Raw genomic sequence first — 23871 nt, 5'->3', positions numbered from 1 at the left:
ACGGTACGGCGACGACTAGGCAGGACGACGTACTTAGTCCGCATGGAGGGACGGCGCCTGAAGAAGGTGCACAGGGATGACATCCGGCTCACCGCCCTACCTGGGGAGAGGGACCCAGACGGAGACGCAGGACCCCCCACTCCGGACGAAAACGGACGCCGTACGCCGGAGAGCGACGTAGTCCAGGAAGAGGACGACTCGCCAGAAGCGACCCCTGCTAGGAGCCGACCCGAACCGCGCCCATACCGCACCCTGGTGTTCACGAACACCACGTCCAACAGGCCCCGCGACGAACCCGCGGACACGCCCGTGACATCACCCGCAGAAGCCGTGTCAGACGACGAGGCGAGGCCACAACCACGGCGGTGGCGGCGCCCGCCCACGTACCTCGACGATTACGCACTTAGCACAGCCACGGGGGGCACCGGGGGCGACCCCGCCCACGACGTGCCAGACGAGCCGGAAGAGGTCCACGAGGACGCACCGGAGACGGCAGTGGTACCTTGGGAGGGGAGCGTGGTGTACGAGAGCCCCCCACCGCAATACTACCCACGGGGCAAGGACGAAGAGGCCGTGGAGATCGCCAAGCTGTCGCACAGCATAGGTCAATCCGATGCATGCAACGACGACGGGCCAACGCCGATCGTCACGCAACCCGGAGAGACCGACTCGGAGATCGCCGCCTCAGCATCAGCCGCCATACCCGAACGGGAACGGACCCCGTACCAGTCCACGAACTGTCAACCGCCGCCGAAGGAGGACCTCCGCGGACCGGGACATCGACTGGGGACAAGCGAACCCGCCAGCGAGCCCGCGGAACGACCCCGACGGGCCCACAGACCTCCAGTTCGCCTGGCCGACTACGACCTGGGAACAGGGCGCAGAGCCTGTCAGCCGCAAGGCCACCTCGACGAGTCGACCCCCGGATGTTCGGCGTGGGACGACCCGGGACAGGTGCTCGGGCCCTACCAACTGCGGCCACCGCGAGCACCACCCGGGTGGAGCTGTTGCCGGAGCTAGGAGGCGCCACGACGCCGCCCCCGGCACGCCTGCCACGACGGCAACCGGGGCGGGGCGCACGTTGGCCCAGTCGGCCACGATCACCAGGTCCAGTGCGCTGGCCCTACCAGCCGCTGACCACACACCGGCACCACGACGCCGCCCCCGGCACGCCTGCCACGACGGCAACCGGGGCGGCGCGCACGCTGGCCCAGTCGGCCACGATCTCCAGGTCCAGTGCGCTGGCCCTACCAGCCGCTGACCACACACCGGCACCACGACGCCGCCCCCGGCACGCCTGCCACGACGGCAACCGGGGCGGCGCGCACGCTGGCCCAGTCGGCCACGATCACCAGGTCCAGTGCGCTGACCCTATCAGCCGCTGAACCCGCCCAGGCGCCACGACGCCGCCCCCAGCACGTCTGCCACGACGGCAACCGGGGCGGCGCGCACACTGGCCCAGTCGGCCACGATCACCAGGTCCAGTGCGCTGACCCTATCAGCCGCTGACCCCGCACAGGCGCTGCGACGCCGCCCCCGGCACGCCTGCCACGACGGCAACCGGGGCGGCGCGCACGTTGGCCCAGTCGGCCACGATCACCAGGTCCAGTGCGCTGACCCTATCAGCCGCTGACCCCGAAAAAGGCGCCACGACGCTGCCCCCGGCACGCCTGCCACGACGGCAACCGGGGCGGCGCGCACGTTGGCCCAGTCGGCCTTGATCACCAGGTCCAGTACGCGGAGCCAACCAGCTGCTGAGCCGCGAACCACGCCGGGATGGAGCGGCCGGAGCTAGGGGTGGCCCCATGTTAGCGGGACCATAAGCGGCGCAAGGTCGGGCTTCACAGGGGGGGGGGCGTTTGACGTCGTCTGGCCGACGACCACCCCAGAGCCCGACCTGCACCCGCCAGTATATGCTCCCGCTAACGGAACACACCCCTGGCCATGGCCCACCCGAGTCAGGCGACCCGAACAGCAATTAAAGACAAAGCCGTGGAAACCTGAGTAGACAAGAGAAGAACCGTACCCATTCCTCCTGAAACATTAAATGAGGATTTTAGCGACAGTAAAATCTCTTCCAGACACACCCGTTTGGAGTCTAGCGTAATGAGGTCACGCCTGGCGCGAGAGAGGCCGAGCCTCCCTCGGACGCCATGCCAGTTCGGCAGTTCAACGCAGCTCACGGGCCGGGGCGGACCTACGTCCCACGGAGAGGCAACATCCTTTGTCTACATTGAAAGTAATGTCCGGTAAATATAGTCACTAATTAACCAAACCCCTTTTATTACTTAACCTCTCCGTGAGTACCCGGTCCCTTTTTTTCGGTCCCGGACCTAATCCGGCTGCACCAACTTAAGGACACCCCGCACCACACTTGGTCAGCGGGGCTGCTCTTCAGCATACGGCACGGGCCGTCTCCCGCAACGTACAGAACTTTGTTTAAGGTCACGCGCACGGCGCTGACCACAAACCAGCAAGGGAACTTGGACAAACTTAATTGCGGTGCGTGTTTCACCACAGTGGGCACAACACCCGCGCCGAGACATTTGCATACGGGATTGGCCGTCTCCAATCGCCCGCCCCTTAATTCAGTGTATTTTTGTATCCCGTATTTTGTACTGCTAACTTACGTTAACCGAGTAACGAGTGCCACGTAACTTGTGCGCGCCCCCTTAATCCAGTGTATTTTTGTATCCCGTGTTTTGTATTGCTAACTTACGTTACCCGAGTAACGAGTGCCACGTAACTTGTGCGCACCCCCTTAATTCAGTGTATTTTTGTATCCCGTATTTTGTATTGCTAACTTACGTTACCCGAGTAACGAGTGCCACGTAACCTGTACGCACTCCCTTAATTCAGTGTATTTTGTGTCCCGCCTTTGTGTTACGAAATTATGTTACCTGCGTACCCAGTGAGACGTCTGAGACATAACAGCATCCGAGGCCACGTAACGCGGAACACAAACAATACGGCGCCACGGAATAACAAGTAAAACCCCCCGGGGACCTCTGTAGAGTGTTGTATTGTGTACGACTCGCTCCTCTGAATAAAAGGTACGACACCGCCACCTCAACTCCACGTCTCTTATTTAAAATCATCTCACGCAACACCGCCGCCGGCCCTAGTGGGCCACGCAGGGGCACATACATCCACGACCCCAAAATCACGACTAGAAACGAGCTAGTCTGGCGCCCACCCGGACAACACAGATCAAGAACCGCCTTTTCCCACTAGGAGCCACACCGGGACTCGAGCCCGAGACCCCGGACGACGGCAACGCGGAGAGAGAGCTTAAAAAGACATGACAGAACTTGTAACGTCAAGCCTGCGTACAAGCTAGAGGACAACGATGGATCTACTAGATTAAGGAATAGTGATCTGCATTACGACAATTATTTTCCTTGTCTTGGGAGAGATTATGTTCGTGGCTCTTCCGATCTCGACGAAGAACTTAAATTGAAGGACGATGATGATTTATGGAAGAATGAAGACAATGGAAGAATAACTAACGTGAAAAGTGAGAATATATTCCAGCCGAATTCAAGTAGATCATTCTTACTTTGTAAAAATGATGGACTCCTAAAAAGGAAGCATGAAGACTATAATGACACTACGACATCATCGATATCGAATTCATACGGTAATCTGGGTGAAGAGGATGTCTTCTACAGTGATTGTTACAGTGACTCTGAGGCTGTTGACAAAAAGCATAGACTGTGATGAAGCACCTAAAGCTGACAAGATCGAAGAATGTGGCAGTGTCCTGAGACCGAAACGATGTAAACGACGTGTTATAATAAATAAATCTGATAATGCTTATTATGATCACTGGGACGATTTTGATATTAAAAGTATTAAAATAAACAAGCAAGTGAGATGGTGGTAGAAGAGATTGATTACATATCGTGGAAAGATCCAATCTTATTAGTTGACCGGCTATGACTTCTACATGGCTCGCTTTGTGCAGGAAACTATTCGTGCATAAAAGAAATATCCTTCATACTCAAAGAACTGAGGAAAGCTGGCTACATACAATAAGGGCTTATTTTACTTGTATTTGTATAATGTTAAGAAATAAATTAAATATTAAAAGTAAAAATTTAAGGTTTTTATTTCTTGCGTTCTGATTTCTAACCAAGACTTAGTTCTCGTAACTTGTGTTTCCAAATGTGCTGCCTTTTTGATGGTGCTTCCAAAATGTGCATCCTTTTTGTTGATGGTGCTTCCAAATGTGCTGCCTTTTTTTATTGTGCTTCCAAAATGTGCTGCCTTTTTGATGGTGCTTCCAAAATGTGCTTCTTTTGTGTTGATGGGGTTTCTAATTGTGCTGCCTTTATTGATTGTGCTTCCAAAATGTGCTGCCTTTTCGTTGATGGTGCTTCCAAAATGTGTTTCCTTTTTGTTGATGGTGTTTCCAAATGTGCTGTATTTTTTTATTGTGCTTCCAAAATGTGCTGCCTTTTCTTTGATGGTGCTTCTTTTTTGATGATTGCGCGTAGTAAAATATGTAGTGACTGAATATTTACTAGTTCAAGACCTCTTGGTGTTACTAAAATATTTTTCAAGGTCACTTGGTCCTTTAGTATATATAAAAATTTCATGATTGTCTAAATGACTGATTATATCTAAAGACGAAGAAGGTCCTGCGGTCCTGAAATGACTAGCCTATACGTCTGATATTGTCATGACTCGGTCTCATGCTGCATAGACAAATGGCCTGTATGTGTGGATTTGTACATGAACGATTAAAAGGTTATTCAGATTATCGTAAAATTAGACTTTTATGTATGGCATAGTAGTACTGTATTTAATTCGTTGGTCAGGTATATTGTCTTGAGTTGTTTATCGTAGAGTGAATGATTAATAAATTCCACGAAAGGTAATGGAAAATAAATTATTAAATATATATAATATTTAGTTACACCTGTCACTGGTCAAGCAGTGCAATCAATATTTCTGGAACTATTAAGCAAAGTATAATGTTATTTATATCAATTTTCTTTTTATTATTTATTTCAAAGTATATTATACTCTATGTAACTTTGATGTCCAGCTCCGATCTCAAGACACAATGCGAGCAAGCTTAGGGCTTGGATGGTTGATCACCGCGTTCGAATGTTGGAGGCCGCAAGCAAGGCGGGGGGACAACAACAGAAGCAACGGTACACGTGACTGGCATGCAGGGGGGTGTTAGTGGTATAAATTGAGGTTAACACCCTAGACACTGCAGTCAACACATAGTCGTGTGGGTATAGAGCTGCTGCTACAAATTCAAGCAAATGCTGTTCGATCCAACTGCAAAGAACGCGGAAGTAACGCCAGGATTCCGCTGTGTGTACTACGTCACCGAGGGTGGTTACTTCAACTAGAGGTCTGCATCTTTGGTCATCACTGGACCAGTGATTTTGACGAGGAGGCTCCGGACATCATCGAGACATCCTGCAACAAGGTAGATTGTGTCGTCTATTATCTAAGACCTGACAGTACATTATCGTCTCGACCACCATGACGAAATGTGTAAACATCCTAGGCTTCTCTAGTCAGTATAGATTTATTATCAAGGAACTTAGCATTGCAGATGAAGAAGTAAATGTAAAAACATGTAACTTTCAACCTCCAATTGAATGGCGATATCTCACCAGGAAGCATCAAAAAACAAATGCCTGGCTCACTAGAAATTTTCATGGTTTACAGTGGGAACACGGACTCTTTCCTTATGCTTCAATACCCAACATATTGGCAAGTCATCTGACCGGACCTGTATTGGTTGTAGGAATAGAGCAGAAACGGTGGCTAACTAACTATTGTAAGCAACATGTGCTAATATTAAAAATACAAGCAGAATATGACTGTTCATCATTGAAAGAATTAAATAAATTGTGCGCGTGCAATAAAAATAATAATACTTGTCCAGGTCCGATCTCAAGACACAATGCGAGCATGATTAGGGCTTGGATGGTTGATCACCATGTTGGTTTGTTGGAGGCCGCCAGCAAGGCGCGTGATCGATCACCAATAGAGTCATCACGTCAAATTTTTGGAGACGTGACCTCAAATCATCCTGCTCAAGAACCAATGTTACCACCAACCTTCGTTAGTAACGATGCTGTCGAACTACTGCCAATTGCACCTCGTCAATCACCTCCTACATCAATTACAGAGAGGCCATCACCTCCATCAATTGTGGGGAGACCAGCACGGACATCGCATTTCATGCTAGGAGCGAATCTAACGTCTAACAGTATGAAGGAGAGTGAATTGGCAATTAACATCTCATAGAGTCTAACATAACACTGAAAATAATTTTAACAATGGACTGTTCTAATACATGCTCTACTCTATGGAATTGCATAACAGACATATTTATCCAAGTGATACATATATTTTTAGATACGACCCTCGACTCGTGCGATGGCAGTCGAGCTGAAACTGTGGTGGTGTAAGGACCTACAGCAGAAGTAGTTAACCAAGATGTCTAACTTTCAACCGAACAGGATATACTCCAGTGTAACGCCTAGGCTAGGCACTGTTGATTATAGCGAGTGGATCGACGGTGTTTTTAAACATTTTTCGGAGAGTTGTGACGCTGTGTTTCACATGAAACATGGTTTAAACCCAGGACCTCAAGATACGCTTCTAGAAGTTAACAACTGTCTGGGCTATGGACATTGTAGTGTGAATATGATGAGAGACGATACAGTTCTCCCTGCAACGTCTGAAGAGGTTTTCGCACATGCATTCAACCTACCAGTTATTCAGTCACCGCCAGCATCTTCATGTGGTCAGACTTCGTCAGTACAGACATCGACTGCCTGTACCCAGATGACTCCCACGCCTCCAGCACCTACCACATCAGTAGCAGTCCAGCATAAACGCCGGTATCAGCTTTGCCTTCCTACATCTCGCAAGAGTCGAACCCGAGATCTCAGTCATCTAGGTCCGATCAGTGAAGACACCACTCAAGTATGTTCCACAGAACACACTAGTAATGAAATAACTGTTGAAATTGCTCGTGTAGCAGTGAGTTCATTACTTCTGGAACTATTAAGCAAAGTATAATGTTATTTATATAAATTTTCTCTTTATTATCTATTTCGGAGTATATTATACTCTATGTAACTTGTAGTTATATTTAATATTTAGGTATTGGGTCTCAAGTTGATGTAAATATGTTATGTTGACTTTTTCACTATGATGTGTAGTGTGTGAATATTATGTAATTTTATTACTCATTATTTACTTCTTTTAAATCAGTGATTTTTTTATCCCTAGCTGTTTGTAATTAGATTTAAATAAATATGTGTTTAACATTTACGTTGTTTGCTTTAATTTCAAAAACCATTTAATGGCCCCTCTTGTTTTAAATTCAGAGTATTTTTAAAAAATTGTAATTATAAGTTATTAACATCCTCAGCTAGAGTGATTGCTTTAATACATAAATTCGAACACTACCTTCGAGTTGTCTTCCGCCACTACGAGATGAAGAGAGAGAGAGACTCCACACAACACTATTCAAAACACCAATATTTCATAAATACTCTATCATCATTTATTAAATTATCGACAAAATACAGTATCTTATCGGACTTTTTTTATTTGTATTTAATGTTGGGAAATTTGTTTCAGCGATGGTTAATTTATTTTTGTATGTTGGCATTCTTGATGGTTATCAAATGTTTTCATGTGGGTGTAGTATATATTTCCTTTTGGAGTAGGTACGGTCAGTCTGTTTGTAGAAGTCATAGAGGTACGATGTGTACGAGTATATTAATTAGGACTAGTCAGATACCCGGGTGGCAGTGACGGCAACGGAGAACTTGGGGAGTACAGGCTACCGACTTGTCGCGTCTTGTCCCCCGACTTGCCTCGACTTGTCCCCCGACTTGTATTGACTGACTACATAACACTTGTAGGTTATTTATTTAATAGGTATATACAGTTAAACGAGTAATCACCCTATAAGCATACATTTAGGGACTTTGACAATGAAAATTCTCGTGTGTGAGTCTGATGCGTATAAGGGTACGTATACTTTGATGCATCATGCTACACCTCTCCGGCCAAGATGGTTGCTAGTGACGCTATCTACCAACTAAGTTTTTGAATATGAATTTGGCGCGCTCCGGCGGTAACTTTAAGAATTAAAGATGGCGATGGTGGCGCACTCAGGCAGAAACACTAGGAAATAAATATGGCGATGGTGGCGTCATCTGGTATCGATTATATGAACTATAAGATGGCGACGGTGACGCCATCTACCAGCCAACTTGAGAACCTAGATGGCGGTGCCTGTGACAACTAATTTTTGAATTTGGCGCGCGATACTAGCGACATCTACCAGCCAACTGGAGAACCAAGATGGCGGCGCTCCTGACAACTAATTTTTGAATAGGCGCGCGATAATAGCGACATCTAACGGCCAACTTGAGAACCAAATGGCGGCGTGCGATACCTCTCTGCCGACTCCCTAACTAATATTTGAATTTGGCGCCATCTGGTAGTCTGTGTTGAAATTAAAGTTGGCGGCGGTATAATAATTTGAATTTCAAGTGTGGTACCTAAGGTATGCATTAAGGAAGGCAAAAAAAACCTCCCCCCTTTTATCATAAACTATCCATCAGTACGTAGCATATATAGATTATTTATTCCCCTATATCCCTACTGGTCTCATGGTCCTGTGGATAGAGCATCTGCTTTCTAACCTCGACGTCCTCTATGTTTTCACGTCCCATGGATCGAATCCCAGCCCCAGCACTGAGAATATTTAGTTAAAGAAAAAAATAATAATCCCTGCTGCTATCTGGTGGCGACCAACAGAACTATATGATGTCACAATATGGTGGTCTCCAGCAGACGAAAACAAAATGGCGGCCACCAGCAGACGAAACAAGATGGCGGCTGATGTTTACATCGAATTTCGAAAAGTTGAAGTTCGAAAAAAAAATTCGAATCCAAGATGGCGGCCGTGACGTAAAGTGCAATGGTGACGTTACGATTCGAAGTTGGTGGAAATTTCTAGAAAACAAAATGGCGGATGGATGAGCATAGATTGGCATACGTATTAGCATGGATTGGCATACGGATTAGTATAGATTGGCATACGGATTAGCATGAATTGGCATAGGATTATCATAGATTGGCATATATTGGCATACGGATTAGCATAGATTGGCATACGGATTAGCATCGATTACATGACGTCATCCAAGATGGCTGCCGATTACGTCATCCAAGATGGCGGTCGGCTCCTGGCTCCTGCGCCTGCGCTTGAATCGGCCTTTCCTATCTACTTTCCCGTTTTGACATTGAAGAAAATAAATTGCACAAAAAGCAAATCACAGATATACTTCCTTATAAACCACTATATGATTGTAATGTACGTAAGTTATAATTAAACTTACGATACTTACACTTAGGATAGTGCAGTATCGTGTTTGTAGCATAAAACCCACGTGCGCACGGGTGCAGTGGTGGCGTTTCACTAACCTTACAGTGGGACTGAAGAGGTCGGTGGACCAACGATGAATTACTAGATCGCCGAAGGCCGGCGTCATTTCAACATGCTTGCTTCGGCGCCTTCCTGCAAATTTCTGAGCATGCCATATCATATTGTAACATGGAATTTCACCACATTAATGTCACGGTATAATAATTAATAAATGAAATAATTTAAATAAAATAATTAAATCAATTTGTTAGTTGAAAACTATAAAGAGTTGTCTTAAAATGTTATTGCGGGAAAACGGTAACTCAGAGGACATACTCGCTTAGGCGAGTTAGTCTATTTGTTCCTCTTAACTTAATAAAATAATTTTCCTTCTAGGATCTAGGTTTACATCCCCTACAGGATGTCTGGAAAGAGATGAATTTAATGGCGATACTTAAAAATAACTTGACACAACTTCAAAAAATATTACATTTATTTTCAAACTCCTATCGATTAAAATAAGTCTCAAGTAACAGGTAGTATTTACAGAATAAAAATAAATATTTGATAACGAATTACAATAATGATCTATGTGTAACAACTTAAGGAATTATAATGACGGTAAGACAATTAATTAGAGAAAGAAATAGCTCCACCAAACTTTACCCTGATCTCTTCCGACACATTATTTTAAGAACATCGAAAACCATAATTTATTATTACGACTAAGAAAACTTAGTTTGGTTTTCACGTTTCTATAGAAGCTGAACATTTCCCGAATAAACACTCTCCGGCCCTCTTAACACGAACGAACTTTAAATTTTCAAACTCGAACTCTACCGACTCGCTACCAGGTCGGGCAGCATCCCGACCGGTGAGCATATCTCTACCAACTCGTTGCCACTGCCTGAGTGAGCCCTGACCTCTTTCTAACTCCCGCTTGTATCTCCGCGGACCGCCTACCAGAACAATCCAAGGTTGTTGAAACCAAATTCATAAAACTTCTAACCAGGACAGCTGAGCAGGCTACCCCCTCCCGCAAGACGTGCGGGCCCACCGCGCGTCCGGTTGCGCCAGCAGGTTCCAATAACTGCGACCAGTGGCTGAGGCAGCACGCGGCTGGACGAAGAAACTACAAAATAATGTGCAGGGGCGCAACAACAGGGAGGGGGGGCAAGGGTATTTTGCCCCCCCTCTGAAACCTTGAAGTGGGGGCAAACGGGGGCAAAGAAAGTACTGTGTAATCAATTTTTAGATAATAAAACTGCTTAAATAGCACCATTTTCCACCTTGAAATACAAATTTTCCCGGGGGAGGACCCCTGGACCCCCCGCTTCAATAGGGGGGATCGATGATTCTTTTGGAAATTTAGTTGTTGCGCCCCTGGTGAACAGAGCAGCCAGCCCTGAGTCCCATCAGTAAACTTCCAAATTTGATTTCAAGAACGTTGGAAATTTTTGACCCAAGAAAATATTATATAAATAATAAAGTAAATTTTAATAATTGTAAAATATATTGCAAAAATATAATAGCATACAATATTACCTAAGAAAAATATTTTTTATATAAATTTTATCATTACGAATACATAACTCTCCATTGTAACTAAAAAAAACTAAGAAGCATTTAGTACATCATTAAATACTTAGGTACATATCTCAAAAATTAATTAAGTGGTTAAATAATGTAAATAAAACATTCCTATAACTGTCAAACCAACAAACTTGTATACTTAAAAAGTATGATTTTTGTATGTGTAACAAAACTGAAATCAAATAAAATTTTCAAATTTAATTTAATTTCATGTCAAAGCCATTTTTATTTTTTGTTTGAAAAGTGCATACATATCAAATATTTATGTAATGGTTTCTGCATTCCCTTGCTAAGTGACGGGAAGGGAAGAAGTGCATGTAGGATGATCGCACTTTGTGCATTCCTACCAAGGTTTTTTTTTTTTGTGTTTGTATCTTGTCGGGGTTGTCCTATACCATACAAGTCACGGAAACTGAAGAAGGGATCAGTCACGGCCTATTGCAAGGAACCATTTTGACATTCACCTTGCGTGGTTTCAAGAAAATTTGGGAAACTATAGAAATGATGGGTGTACCGGTTTCGAACCGTGTTCTGCATAACGCGAATCCGACGTTTTATCGTTGCGCCACCTCACTTGATACGTACTTTGGGTCTGTGAATGAAAGTTTATTGTTGAGCTTCTTACTAATCTACAAGCTTAAGCGAGCTACATGGAGATGTATGTGGCAGCATGGAATACCAGTGTTTTTACTTTCAGATTTGTGCTATGTGTACGCTGTAAATGTTGCTTAAAAGAGCGATAAATAACATTTTAATATAAATTTTTAATTTGCATTTTCAAATATATCTGATTGTTCAGATGATTTTCGGAAAAATATATTCAAAGTCGAATATTAATATGAGTCAAATTGCCTGTGTTAAATCACTCCTTATGTCATCAAATTTCAGCCAGTGGCAATAAAACTTTTGATGGCAAGCATTCAACTGAAATTTTAGAATATTTTATAGCAATTTCTCATAGATGTCACTATGACACAGCTACTCACTCAACATGCTTGGTCGTGGTTGTTCTCAGGTCCGCTAGCTACAGCAACCATCGGCAAGAATGCTTCTTGAGCTCCGAAGACAGGTTCACTCAACCGCATGCCTTTGAAGTGTCCATGGATACCGACTACTTGGAAAACCAGTGCGCCACGTGTGAGTCGATCATGAAGAAATGTGTTTATTTCAGGACATGTTAGATATATTTTTTTTTTTTTTGCAGAATAAGTAGGATAAAATGCTTGGTTTTATTGTAACTTTTTTTGGTTGTAATTTCGTTGCACTCGGGAAAAGTGAATGTTACGATACCTAGTTTGAAAGATTTTCTTCACACAATTTCGCATTTATGAAACGAAGTGTTTTCACCCCTTTGGTTTCCTGTGTCAAGCCAAGTTCACCATTTATAATTCCCGTTGCAATCCTTAGCCGAGAATGTCTTTCAAATACCTTGAAATGCGTTACATAGAACAATGTTACGTATTTCAAAAGAACTTGAAGAGGAATTTTATGATCGGAATCCCAACTTGAATAAGGAGTTAAAAGGCTTAAACAATATACAGTTTGTGTAATTAACTAACTGAATTCAGTTACTTTAGCGTTAATGATGAGGAGTGGTTAACGGCGAGAGAGGGGTGGCGGACCACGTTCCGATGGAAAGTGTAGGGTTAAGGGTATTGAAGTAAACAGAGATATCAATCCCAGGTAAAACCGAATTCCTTTTATTTTTCTGAATTCGGCTCAAAGGATTCTGACACTACCATGCCACACGACATAAAACCAATGGAATTAAGTTTTGTCACGAAGATGTCAGGATCTAGGTAAGATTACAGAATAACTCAAGCCTAATATCTGAGACAAAAAAAATTATGTACATATTTTAATGAAATAATTGCGTAATTTGTACTTCCATATCTTTATAGGTATTCAGTAAAACAGTTAAGGGTTCTCATAATGTTTTATTAAATTTTTGTGGTAACTTCTCTCCCTTAAAGCAAGCCACCACAACTTGTACACGCGACAGGGAGCAAGGTCTTCAAATTGCAAAATTTTAAAAATAATATTTACCAATTTACGTCAATTACACGTGACATAAAGGGTTCTTTTCCAATCAGATGAGTATAAACTGCAAAAAAAAAAAAAAATAGGTTTTGGAATAATAATGTAAAGCCAAAATTTTAATTGCAGTAAAAATTATTTGAAATAGAAAATATCAAAAATTAAGCGTAACTGTGGGTGGATAGAAACACTTTCAAACAACTAATCCTAAAATTGTAATAATTAAATTAAAAATATTTTCTATATATATATATATACACACACAAAGTGCGCATATGCAATTCCTTAAAAAAATCACCTTAAATTACACTCTCTAAATTTATCAGAGCTTTTATGCTTCAAAACCATTATAAGTGACGCGTCCCTTTACTTAAAACATTTTCTCTCTCAATCAAAAATATTAATTACATATTCTGAAAGTTTTACAAAATTCTGCCGATAGACCCGGGTCTCAGATTGATAAGAATATTTTCATAACGGCCGAATAAAGTGTGATTTTACATCCATTTTAACTTGGCCAAAACGTATTTTACTTATTCTTTCTTTACGCACTCGAAAATCATTTTCCTTGCAATATTAAAAAAAAACCTAGCTCGGCGTACACGTCGAACACTTGTGACGCAGTTATGTTAGTTCGGCGCAGCAGTTAAATAGGGCGACGCTCTCAGCACGCAGTAGCTCGCATTTTTACACGCTTTATATTAGCTTCACCTGTATGTTTTTTTATATGTTTGTTTGTATGTTTGTAACCGACTCCTTTGGGTTCGATTTTGACCCACTTTAAACGGCCAGATTTCATACAAACTTTGTAGATTTATCGAGGACCGATGACAATACACTAATTTGATAAAATTATTCCATTAATAAATTTGCAAAATAAGATTTTTGTCAATTTATATAATTGGTAAAATGAAGCAAAAACGTATTTGTAAAGAAAACAATTTCGCTCATGTGCGAACTCTTTTCTTTCAGTTTGTCTTTGGCGCGATATAAACAAAGCCTACTAAATATTGTGACATTTAATTAATTGAAAAGTGAGAGTGGGTTATGATTATTGTGAACAATATTCTTTCTTGAAGAGAATATTATCTATATTTGTAAAAATATGAAGAAAAAAACCTGAAATAAGGGCTTTAAATGTTGTTTCTTTCGTTAAATAGAGAAACACTTACGTCTTTGTTTCATTTTACCAATTAACCAAGAGTGAAACATTATTATAAAACAACATTTTATGCAAATATTTTACGAAACATGGAAAAATTGAAGTTTTGATTTTGCTGTGAAAACAACAGCAGATGGGAAATCAAACACCATATGCATAACCTCAATAGCTACACCTGATGGGCAGATTTTTGAAATTCCACTCGAACACCAACCTGCAAATCTACACCAAGCAGTTACAAATACTCCATACTATGCCAAGGTCAGTAACTCATTAAATAAAAGACATCAAACACGGAAAATATGGATAAGTTTGACAGATGATATATCAAAAACATATTTGGATAGAGGGTAAAACTTACATTTTAAGGATTTTTACCTGGAAGAAATTGAGGAAATAATTTTTAAAATAAGCTTAAAACAATATTATTGTGAAAAAAAAAAACGTGGAACGCTTTGTATCATATTTATCGTACATCGAGCGCCCGATGGTAGAGCAGCCGACATGTCATTGGAAGGCTCTGGGTTCAAATCCCAGTCCGGTCTATCTGAATTTTTCTCACATATTGTATACACTCTCATTGAGCAGATCCTTTCCTCATCCTTTCTCATTCCTTATCCTTCCCAAAATTCCTGTTACGTAAATGTAGAACGCTTCGCGTAATAATTAATCCGTAACTCCCATCCTTTCCTGCTTCACAGCATTAATTTCGTATAGTATGTAAGACTGGTCGATATCACTTGTTCGTCAATAACCTTATACCATTAAGTCTCACTGTATATATTGATAACGTAAAAATTTTTGAATGGCTTCTAAAATCGAGATTTGACTAACGATACAGCTGTACACATTAATAATTTGTAAAATAATTGCAGTTACTTATAGTTATCACGGAATTAATAGTAGATTAGAAAAAATAACAGTTTAAAAAATTAAAAAACACGCTTTTATAAATAAACAAAACTAAAAAGTGAAAAATAAATAAGAGTTTAAAAAAACACGCTTTTATAGAAAATCCAACTAAAAAATAGAAAATAAATTTTATTAAATTTAATTTAAATATAGTGTAAAATAAAAAAAAATTATTTTATTTAAAAAAAAGCGTGGGGTGCTTTTTAAGATATTATAAAAATGATAATCCTTCTACTCATATTTGTCAGTAAAATAATTATAACTATTGACACCATGCACCCCACGTTTTTTAAAAAATAAAATACATTTTTTTTTATTTTACACTATATATAAATTAAATTTATTAAAATTTATTTTCTATTTTTGGTTGGATTTTCTATAAAAGCGTGTTTTTTAGTTTTTTTAAACTCTTATTTATTCAAGTGCAGATCGAAATATCGGGCAGGTTCAATTACTTGCATTTTTGGTGGTATCTGCAGAAAAATATTAAAACCAGAAAACCAAACTTGGTGATTTGGCATATACCCGTGCAAAGGTGCACAAGCCATCACCATTCTCTGTCGGCGAAACGCACTGTCTCGTAGCAAACGTCGCACATAGCCCGCAAAGACATTTATTCCTTCCTCACGAAAACGGTCATCGGACAAGCGCCAACACACGTCTCCTCACTCGAGCGCGGCCGATTCGGCACTCTCGTGTCCAAGTTTCGACTACGTCATCAACTCCTACACCACCGCTCTGGCGGACATGAAGGAAACTCATTAGGCCGGAGACTTGGTAAACTTCTTTTTTAAAATTAAGTTCAAAAGCTAATTCACTATTAAGTAACTGTCGTAAAAAATTTAATAATTTAGTTTTGAATTGAAATTTATTTGCTGAAGGGTGAACAGTTTTAGAGCGTTACGAAAATTCCGATATTTAGGTGTATGACGGGGAAACCGGGAGAGGAGGGGAAATAGTTAAGTACATGGTGGGGGAACCGGCAGATGAGTAGATGGCACAGCACACACTTTCACACACATTTAAACACATACTTTACACAACCTTTAAAACTTACTTTTAATTTCTTTTACACACACTTTTACATATCCTTTTACACTGACTTTTACACATTCTTTTACACACAGTTTAACACATTCTTTTACCCTACCTTTACCCAAACTTTTACACACATTTTTACACACACTTTTACATTCACATTTACACACATTTTTACTCACCTTTATACACGTTTACACATTATTACACACGTTTATACACTTTGTACATGTTAATATATTTTATACAATTTTTTAAACCTTTATTCACTTTATAAACTTCTATATTTTTTTAACACATATTTTTACATTTTTGCACAAATTTTGCATACTTTTGCACACTTTCACACTTGCACATTCGCACACTTACACACTTGCACTCTTGCCTACTTGCACACTCGCGCATTCGACCATTCGCGCCCTCGCGCTCTTGCGCACTCGCTTACTTGCACACTCGCATATGCGCGGTTGTTTCTTAGGGGTGGCGCGTTGAGCTATCCTCACTCCGTGGCCGTTGACGCGATCGGTGATCCCTAGAGCAGCCTTGAGCGGGCTGCATGTGGCGGCGTGCGGCTCAGGTTTAACCATATGTATAGGCTGGTCGCGGAGGTAGGGACCCGCCTCCGCCTGACGCTACCCCGACTTACGGGAGTACTTGGGGAGAGGCAACACAACGGGGTTTGAGATTATTGTTGTGCTCCACGCCACCAGCCAGCTTCGCAAGAAAATTTTGTTCTCTCAAGTAGGGGAGGATGTTGTACCTTTGACCATTTATCATAAAAAACTCGGAATTATAGAGTCATAAATACATTTGCTGTTTTCTTGGACACAATTAACTCTTCAGTGTGTTTTCGTTGTATCCTCATTGGTATAAACCCACGATCTATGCACAAAATATTTCCAGAAACAAAACAATATATGTTGCATAGTGGACCATGGTACACGATGCTCATGTACCTTGGGACAACCATCCTGTACCTTGGGCCACATTAATAAAGTAATAAATAGCCGAGCCTATATATAATGCAATATATGAGAACTATAATTAAAAATCATTATTTCATATACCGTAGCAAAGTAGTATATAAAAGGACATCCGGGCACTGGCGCTGACGCGAGTTGCGAGGTGCTAGTCCACCATCTTGGATTCTTACGTCACGGTGGTCATCTTGCATGACCTAAACCTTTGACCTTGACCTTGAACTTTGACCTTCAAAATTTGCCAAAATTGGTCAAAATTTTCCAAAAGAATTTAAAATTTACCCTAAATTCGCCAAATTTTTCAGTTTTTTGGAGAAAAAATCCCGCTAAAAATTCTCAAAAAATTTGACAATTAAAAATTAGGATTTATAAAAACCTCAAATTCCTAAAAAAACAGCTTAAGCATCCATGTCTAAAGCCTCCGATAAGTCATTGCTAGGAATTAGGATACCACGACCGTCATTTTGAATTATAACATCACCGTTGCAATTTCCGTTACGCCATTTTGAAATTTTTTATTTAATATCCTTTTTAATGAAAAAAATTCTAAACTTCATAAAAAATCACTTAGTAAACTTTTAATAAAAAATATTTTAAAAATATATACTTACACCATGGAGCTCGTAGTCGTCGGTTCGAACCGAGCGAGGACAAAAAAAATTACATCAGGTCCTTCCTCCACGGAAGCCACCGGCAGACTGACCTCCCACCACTTATGCCATGGCATATATATCGTCAACTAGTATGACGTCATGTCCGCCATATTGAAATCAGTAATTATTATCCAATTTTAATTTAAAAAATTACAATTTAAATAAATTTAATTAAAATTTAATCAAATATAATTTAAGAACCACCGTTGCACATATCGTTACGGTCGCCTTTATAGATTATATAAATATTACATGTTTTGATACGTCCACCATCTTGGTTGAGAATGTTGTCATCGTTACACTTTTGGTTACGCCCACCATATTGGATTCTATAAATGTTGCATATTTCGTTACGGCTGGCATATTGCAAAACCGCAATTTTAATGCTACAAATTCCGGAAAAATTCCAAAAAATATTTCAAAAATTGCCTACTTCAAATGTTTAGTTACTTAAACGATTTCGGTCCACAATTATATTTCCGACGAGAGTAAACCAGTAATTTATTAATATATTAAAAAAGTTCTCAATAAAAAGTAATTTAAATGTCTTACATCACACCCGACATTTTTAATAATGTCACCACTGTTTCAATTATCGTTACGGCCGCCATCTTGAAAATCTTTATTTATTATCCGATATTAAAGAGAAAAAAGTTCGAAATTCATCAAAAAATAACTTATTAATGTACTGATTGATAGGATCGATTCCCATCATTGGTTCGAAACCGGTAAGAACAAAAATAAAAAAACGACAAATACTTCCTCCACAGAAGCCACCTGCAGACTGACCTCCCACCACCAATACCAAGGTATATATCGTCAGCTGGTATGACGTCATGTCCGCCATCTTGTCTTTGTCCACTGGAGGCCACCATCTTGTTTTCGTCTGCTAGAGTGTACTGATATCATGTTAGAGTAATTTTTTGTTCACCGTACCTTTGGCCTCAACTGTTGGCATTGAACTTTGACTTTTACCTTGAACTTTGACCTGAACTTTGACCTTGACTTGGAACTTTCACATTGACCTGGAACTTTGACCTTGAACTTTGGTTTGACCTTGAAATTTGACTTTGACCTTGAACTTTGACCTTGACCTTGAACTTTGTCCTTGACTTTGTAATTTGACATTGACCTTGACGACCATATAAGATCCGCATTTTGTGTTCAGTACTCGCTACCAAGAACGATAGTTAACATATCACCTGCTAGAGGACATTGCCACCATCTTGTTTTCATCTGCTGAAGGACTCCATCTTGTTTTTATCTGCTGGAGGACTCCATCTAGTGTGTGTACTTGTCTGATAGAGTGCATTATCATCATATTTGTTTAAGTTTTACCTGCTAGAATGCAGTAATAATTTGTTATTACTGTGACACATGCCATATTATCATTTGGGCACTATCTTGGAATTGTGTAATTATTTGGCTATAAATTCGAGAAAAATTGCAAAATTCACCAAAAAAAATGAAATCAATTACAGATTGATTCGATCAGTTCCTATCCTTGGTCCGATACTTGATCAATGCAGAAAAATTTAGTTTTATGTAAAAATATCAATTTCAAAAAATAAGATGGTAAGACATAAGAGGCTTAAAATCCTCTACTACCAGCCTCCAATGAACCGATATGCAAACCATCTTGGAAATTTGTATTTATTGACCTATAAATTTGGGAAAAATTCCGAAATCCACCGAAAAAATCACTCATTAATTTACATATTGAATCGATGGATTCCTGTCCTCGGTTTGATACTTACCAGTGCCAAGTTAACTAAATATTAAATAAAAATTATTTTCTGTTTTCCATTACCTTTCGCGGAGTTTATTAATCATTCACTCTACGAAAAACTACTCAAGACAATATACCTGTCCAAAGAATTAAAGATGTTGCAGATAAGCCTAACACGAAAGTCTAGTTTTTTCGATACTTAGAATAACTTCTAAAACATACATATTGACCAAACGTATTCGGACCACGAGACCGGGTCATGAACAATGTCAAACGTATAGACCAGTTATTTCCGAACCTCATGACATTCTTCATCGACAGCCAATTATATTTAATTAAACCAACGTAACATGTTTTATGCTTACAAGAGGAGAAAGAATACCTGAAAAAATATTTATCAAGACAAAGAGGTTTTGGACTAGTAAACATTCAGAGATACTACAGATCTGAATACGTGCATTTAACGAAACGTCACACATTCAACAAAAGAACACACTGAACATACAGTACACACAGTACACACAGGAAACGAAATGAACACAAATTACACACAGTACACACAGACAACGGAATGACCACACAGTACACACAGGAGATGGAATTAGCACACAGTACACGCAGGAAACGGAATGAACACACAATACACACAGACAACGGAATGAACACACAGTACACGCAAGAAACGGAATGAACCCACAGTAGTAGTATATAATAGTTCCTCCGGCGCCTGGCTTCTGACTGTGGAGCCGAGAGCCGAGCCACATCTCTGACGTCACGTCCATCTCTGACGTCACGGCGGCCATCTTGGATGAGCGTAACGGGACACAGTGTAACGGGACATAACGTAACGGCAAGTAGATCGCGGCGGCCATCTTGGATCCGCCATTTTGGATGATGTCATTGTGTTCTCGAACATTCCGGCGATGTGTTTTCCGCCATATTGGATGATGACATCACCGTTGCAATTTTCGTTACGGTCGCCATCTTTAAAATCTTTATTTATTATCCGATTTTAATGAAAAAAATTTCAAATTTATAAAAAAATTTACTTAATAAAATTTTAATGAAAAATAATAATTAAAAAAAAACATTTACGACACGGAGTTCGGAGTCCTCGGTTCGAACCCGACGAGTGCAAAAAAATAAAAATGATGACCGATCCTTCCCCCGTGGTGGCTGCTGGCATACTGACCCCCACCACTTTTTGCCATTCATATATATCGTCACCTAGTATGACGTCATGTCTGCCATCTTGTCTTCGATGCTGGAAGTCATCATCATCATTGTATCGTCGGCGAGAGTGCGCTGACGCCATGTTAGTTTAATTCTTATCCGCTAGAGTGCAGTAATCATTTATTACTGTGACACCCACCATCTTGAAATTTGGCCGCTATCTTGAAAATCCGTAATTATTTAGCTAGAAATTCGGGAAAAGTTCCAAAATTCATTAAATAAATCACTCATTAATTTACATATTGATTCGATCCGCTCCTGTCCTTGGTTCGATACCCGATCGATGCAATAATGTTTAAATTTATGTAAAAAAATAATAATTTCAACAAACCATGTTCAACATTATTAAAGAGACTTTAAAACCTCTACTACCATCATCCTATCAGACGTCAAGACCAACATATTGGTAATTCATAATTTTAATGCTAGAGATTCGGGAAAAAGCTCAAAATTCATTAAATAAATTTGTAATCTATATACTGATTGATTAGGTCGACTAAAGTTCTTGGTTCGAACCCTGGCCGATACAAAACAACTTTAATATTTTAAAAAAGTACCACTAAAGTGACAGGTTTGAAAAAATAAAAACACTGCAAGTTCTTTTTTAAAAAAAAAATTATTACATACATACTACACTACTACAAGTACAAAAAAATACACAGAAAAATTACTTAAGTTTTGTGGATTCCTCGATTTCCGCATCAGCCAACCACGAATTAAAGCGAGGTGGAAAGACCCACCACTTGACGTAGGACAGTCCATTTCTTCGTTTTATAATCTTCTCCACCAAGTACGTATCGGGATACAACGTAGGCTGAATCTCTTCGGCATAGAAGCCGCCATGGATAGGTTTGTGGTCCAAATCTTCGAGGTAGTAGGTCCTAGGCTCTGATTCACGAACATGTGTCACACGGAAAAGTTCAGGACTCCAGTTCGCAGTGAAACCTTTCTCGAAGATACCTTTCTGCTTGGAGATTCGCACAATGTCACCGACGTTAGCTTTATGCTTTCGTGGATCTTTCTTCTTCGTGTTGGAAAACACTGTTTGAAGCAGGCGATTGTCCGTTATGTCCTTTGGCTTCATTTTCGTGGTAGAATGCACCGTGGAATTATACTCGCTTATTAGTTTCGGCAAGATGTCAAGCCACTTGTAATTTCCGTTAGCCGTGAACTGCCGCCACATCTTGGAACGCAAAGTTCTGTTAAACCTTCCATACCACTTCATCAAAGCCTTGAAGGTTGCATTGTAGAATTCTTTCCCGAGGTCCGTATGCAGGTGCGACAGTACACGTCCATCACGCAAAATATTGTTCATGGCCTTGGCTACGTCAGTTGCAGTCTTTGATTTTACAGGTCTCGTCCAAGCGAACTTGCTATAAACATCGATGACTGTCAACATGTACTTGAAACCTTTATTCAATCGGGAATACGGTATCATCTCAACAAGGTCCGCCTGGAATAAATCATCAATTCCACGAACTATGACTTTGCGACGAAGGTATTTTCGTCTAGCAGGAGCATGAAGTTCGCGAGCGATTCCGGTTCGACTCATTGTATGTAGCCGGCTTCCCTCAGTTCTTCAAGTATGGAGACTATTTCGTTGATGTGCGAATAGTTTCCTACACTAAGCGAAGCATGTAGAATTCTAAGGCGATCAACTAATTCATTGGGGTCGTCCCAATATACATAGTCAAATGTCTGACCACTTTCTAGCTTTTTTAAACCTTCGCCATGTATTGTAAGTTCACTGAAGAGATTAGCGAGAATGTCAATTTTTTCATGATCTTCGTCTTTATATACACCACTATCTGGATCGTTATCGCGAAAATGTGAATTGGTTAGCTCTAGCAGTTTTTTGTTCTCTTGTAAGTCTTTGTGAGAATATCCTTTTGGCTCCCTGCGAAACAGCAATTCGTACAGACCCGGAGTTCCGCGCGTTTTGAACTCTGCTACGCGCACGATATTTCCTGGTAGAAAGTCTATTTCTTTAGCACCGAGGACCCACTTATTATGTTTTCTGTATACTCCGTAGGTCGTGTCATTATTCCGGCTCGTAAACGATATCAGGTATGGTCGGACCATTGCATTAACTTGATGTCCCTTTTTCGGTATTTTCTTCTTGTGCATGGACTGTGTACTTGTTAAGTCCACTTCTTCTTGATGTGGTTCATACTTTCTCTTCATTACAGTAGGCATTTCATCCTCAACTTCTGTCTTCAAAATGATGGCTGGTTCTTCCTTGTTTTTAAGTTCGTCGAGGCGACCAGTGATTGGTTTAAATATATCCTCATTTTCCATCTCACGTGCAAGTCTGGTTCATCTAGCAAGTAAATATTTTTCACGAACAGACTGTATAGCTCGATGAAGGTCACTGGCCAGGTCCGACATTGTACTGGCTGGAAACATATTGCAAGACCTCCTTATATACTTTTTTATTCGTTCACAGAAACTTCTTTCTTGTGTTTGGCTAAATTTGAATTTGTTGACAAGTGAGATAGTGATGATTTCAGACTACTTTAAAAAGTTCTCAAATCGTCACGTCTTTGTGCATTCGAAACTTCGATCATGTCGCGAATGCGAGAATCCGAGGCTTCCACACGCTGGTTGATGGCAACGAGATAATCTAGTAATTCGTTTTTCACACTTTCTACTTTTTGAGCCAGTAGCGAAATGTATTTGCGGATAACATCGTCATGAGACTTGAGAGCAGTACGTAAGTCTAGACTGCTACGACCGAATTTCGAAATGCTATGACTCATGTTTGACGATAAACTGATCGAAACCTCGTCTGTACCTGCCCTTATATAGCGGCCAGTCCTTTACGATGACTAGAAATCCTTGCTCGTGTTTCCAGCACAAGGAGCACATGTCTTTAAATTCCTGGAATGTCATGTCGGTGTTTACGTGATCGTCATAAGCGTGACGTAAATTAAGTTCGTCCATGCGAAACAAAACTATGACATTCACGTTGTCTCGTAGGAGATGTTTTGGTATTCTACTGTACATCTGACACAGATAAACGCAGTCTACCTTGGAGTGTCTGCCCATGGAAAAGTACTCTTGTATTATGCCTTGTTTCTCGCACATTACATCGTCGAAAACAAACA

General features: G+C 40.9%; 1 protein-coding gene across 1 annotated transcript in view; it reads left to right on the top strand.

Annotated features, from left to right (window-relative positions):
* The window catches only part of LOC134528880 (uncharacterized), a 530965-nt gene that overhangs the window by 224119 nt on the left and 282975 nt on the right, over nucleotides 1-23871 (top strand). The window contains exon 20 of the mRNA XM_063362546.1: nucleotides 12036-12157. Within this exon, the coding sequence (XP_063218616.1) occupies nucleotides 12036-12157 (122 nt within the window). The remainder of the gene's footprint in view (nucleotides 1-12035; nucleotides 12158-23871) is intronic.

The sequence above is a fragment of the Bacillus rossius genome, chromosome 2, assembly GCF_032445375.1.
Source record: "Bacillus rossius redtenbacheri isolate Brsri chromosome 2, Brsri_v3, whole genome shotgun sequence".
In the NCBI taxonomy this organism is placed as follows: Eukaryota; Metazoa; Arthropoda; class Insecta; order Phasmatodea; family Bacillidae; genus Bacillus; species Bacillus rossius.
Note: the sequence above shows the minus strand (reverse complement) of the source record. Positions and strands in the feature narration are given on the sequence as shown.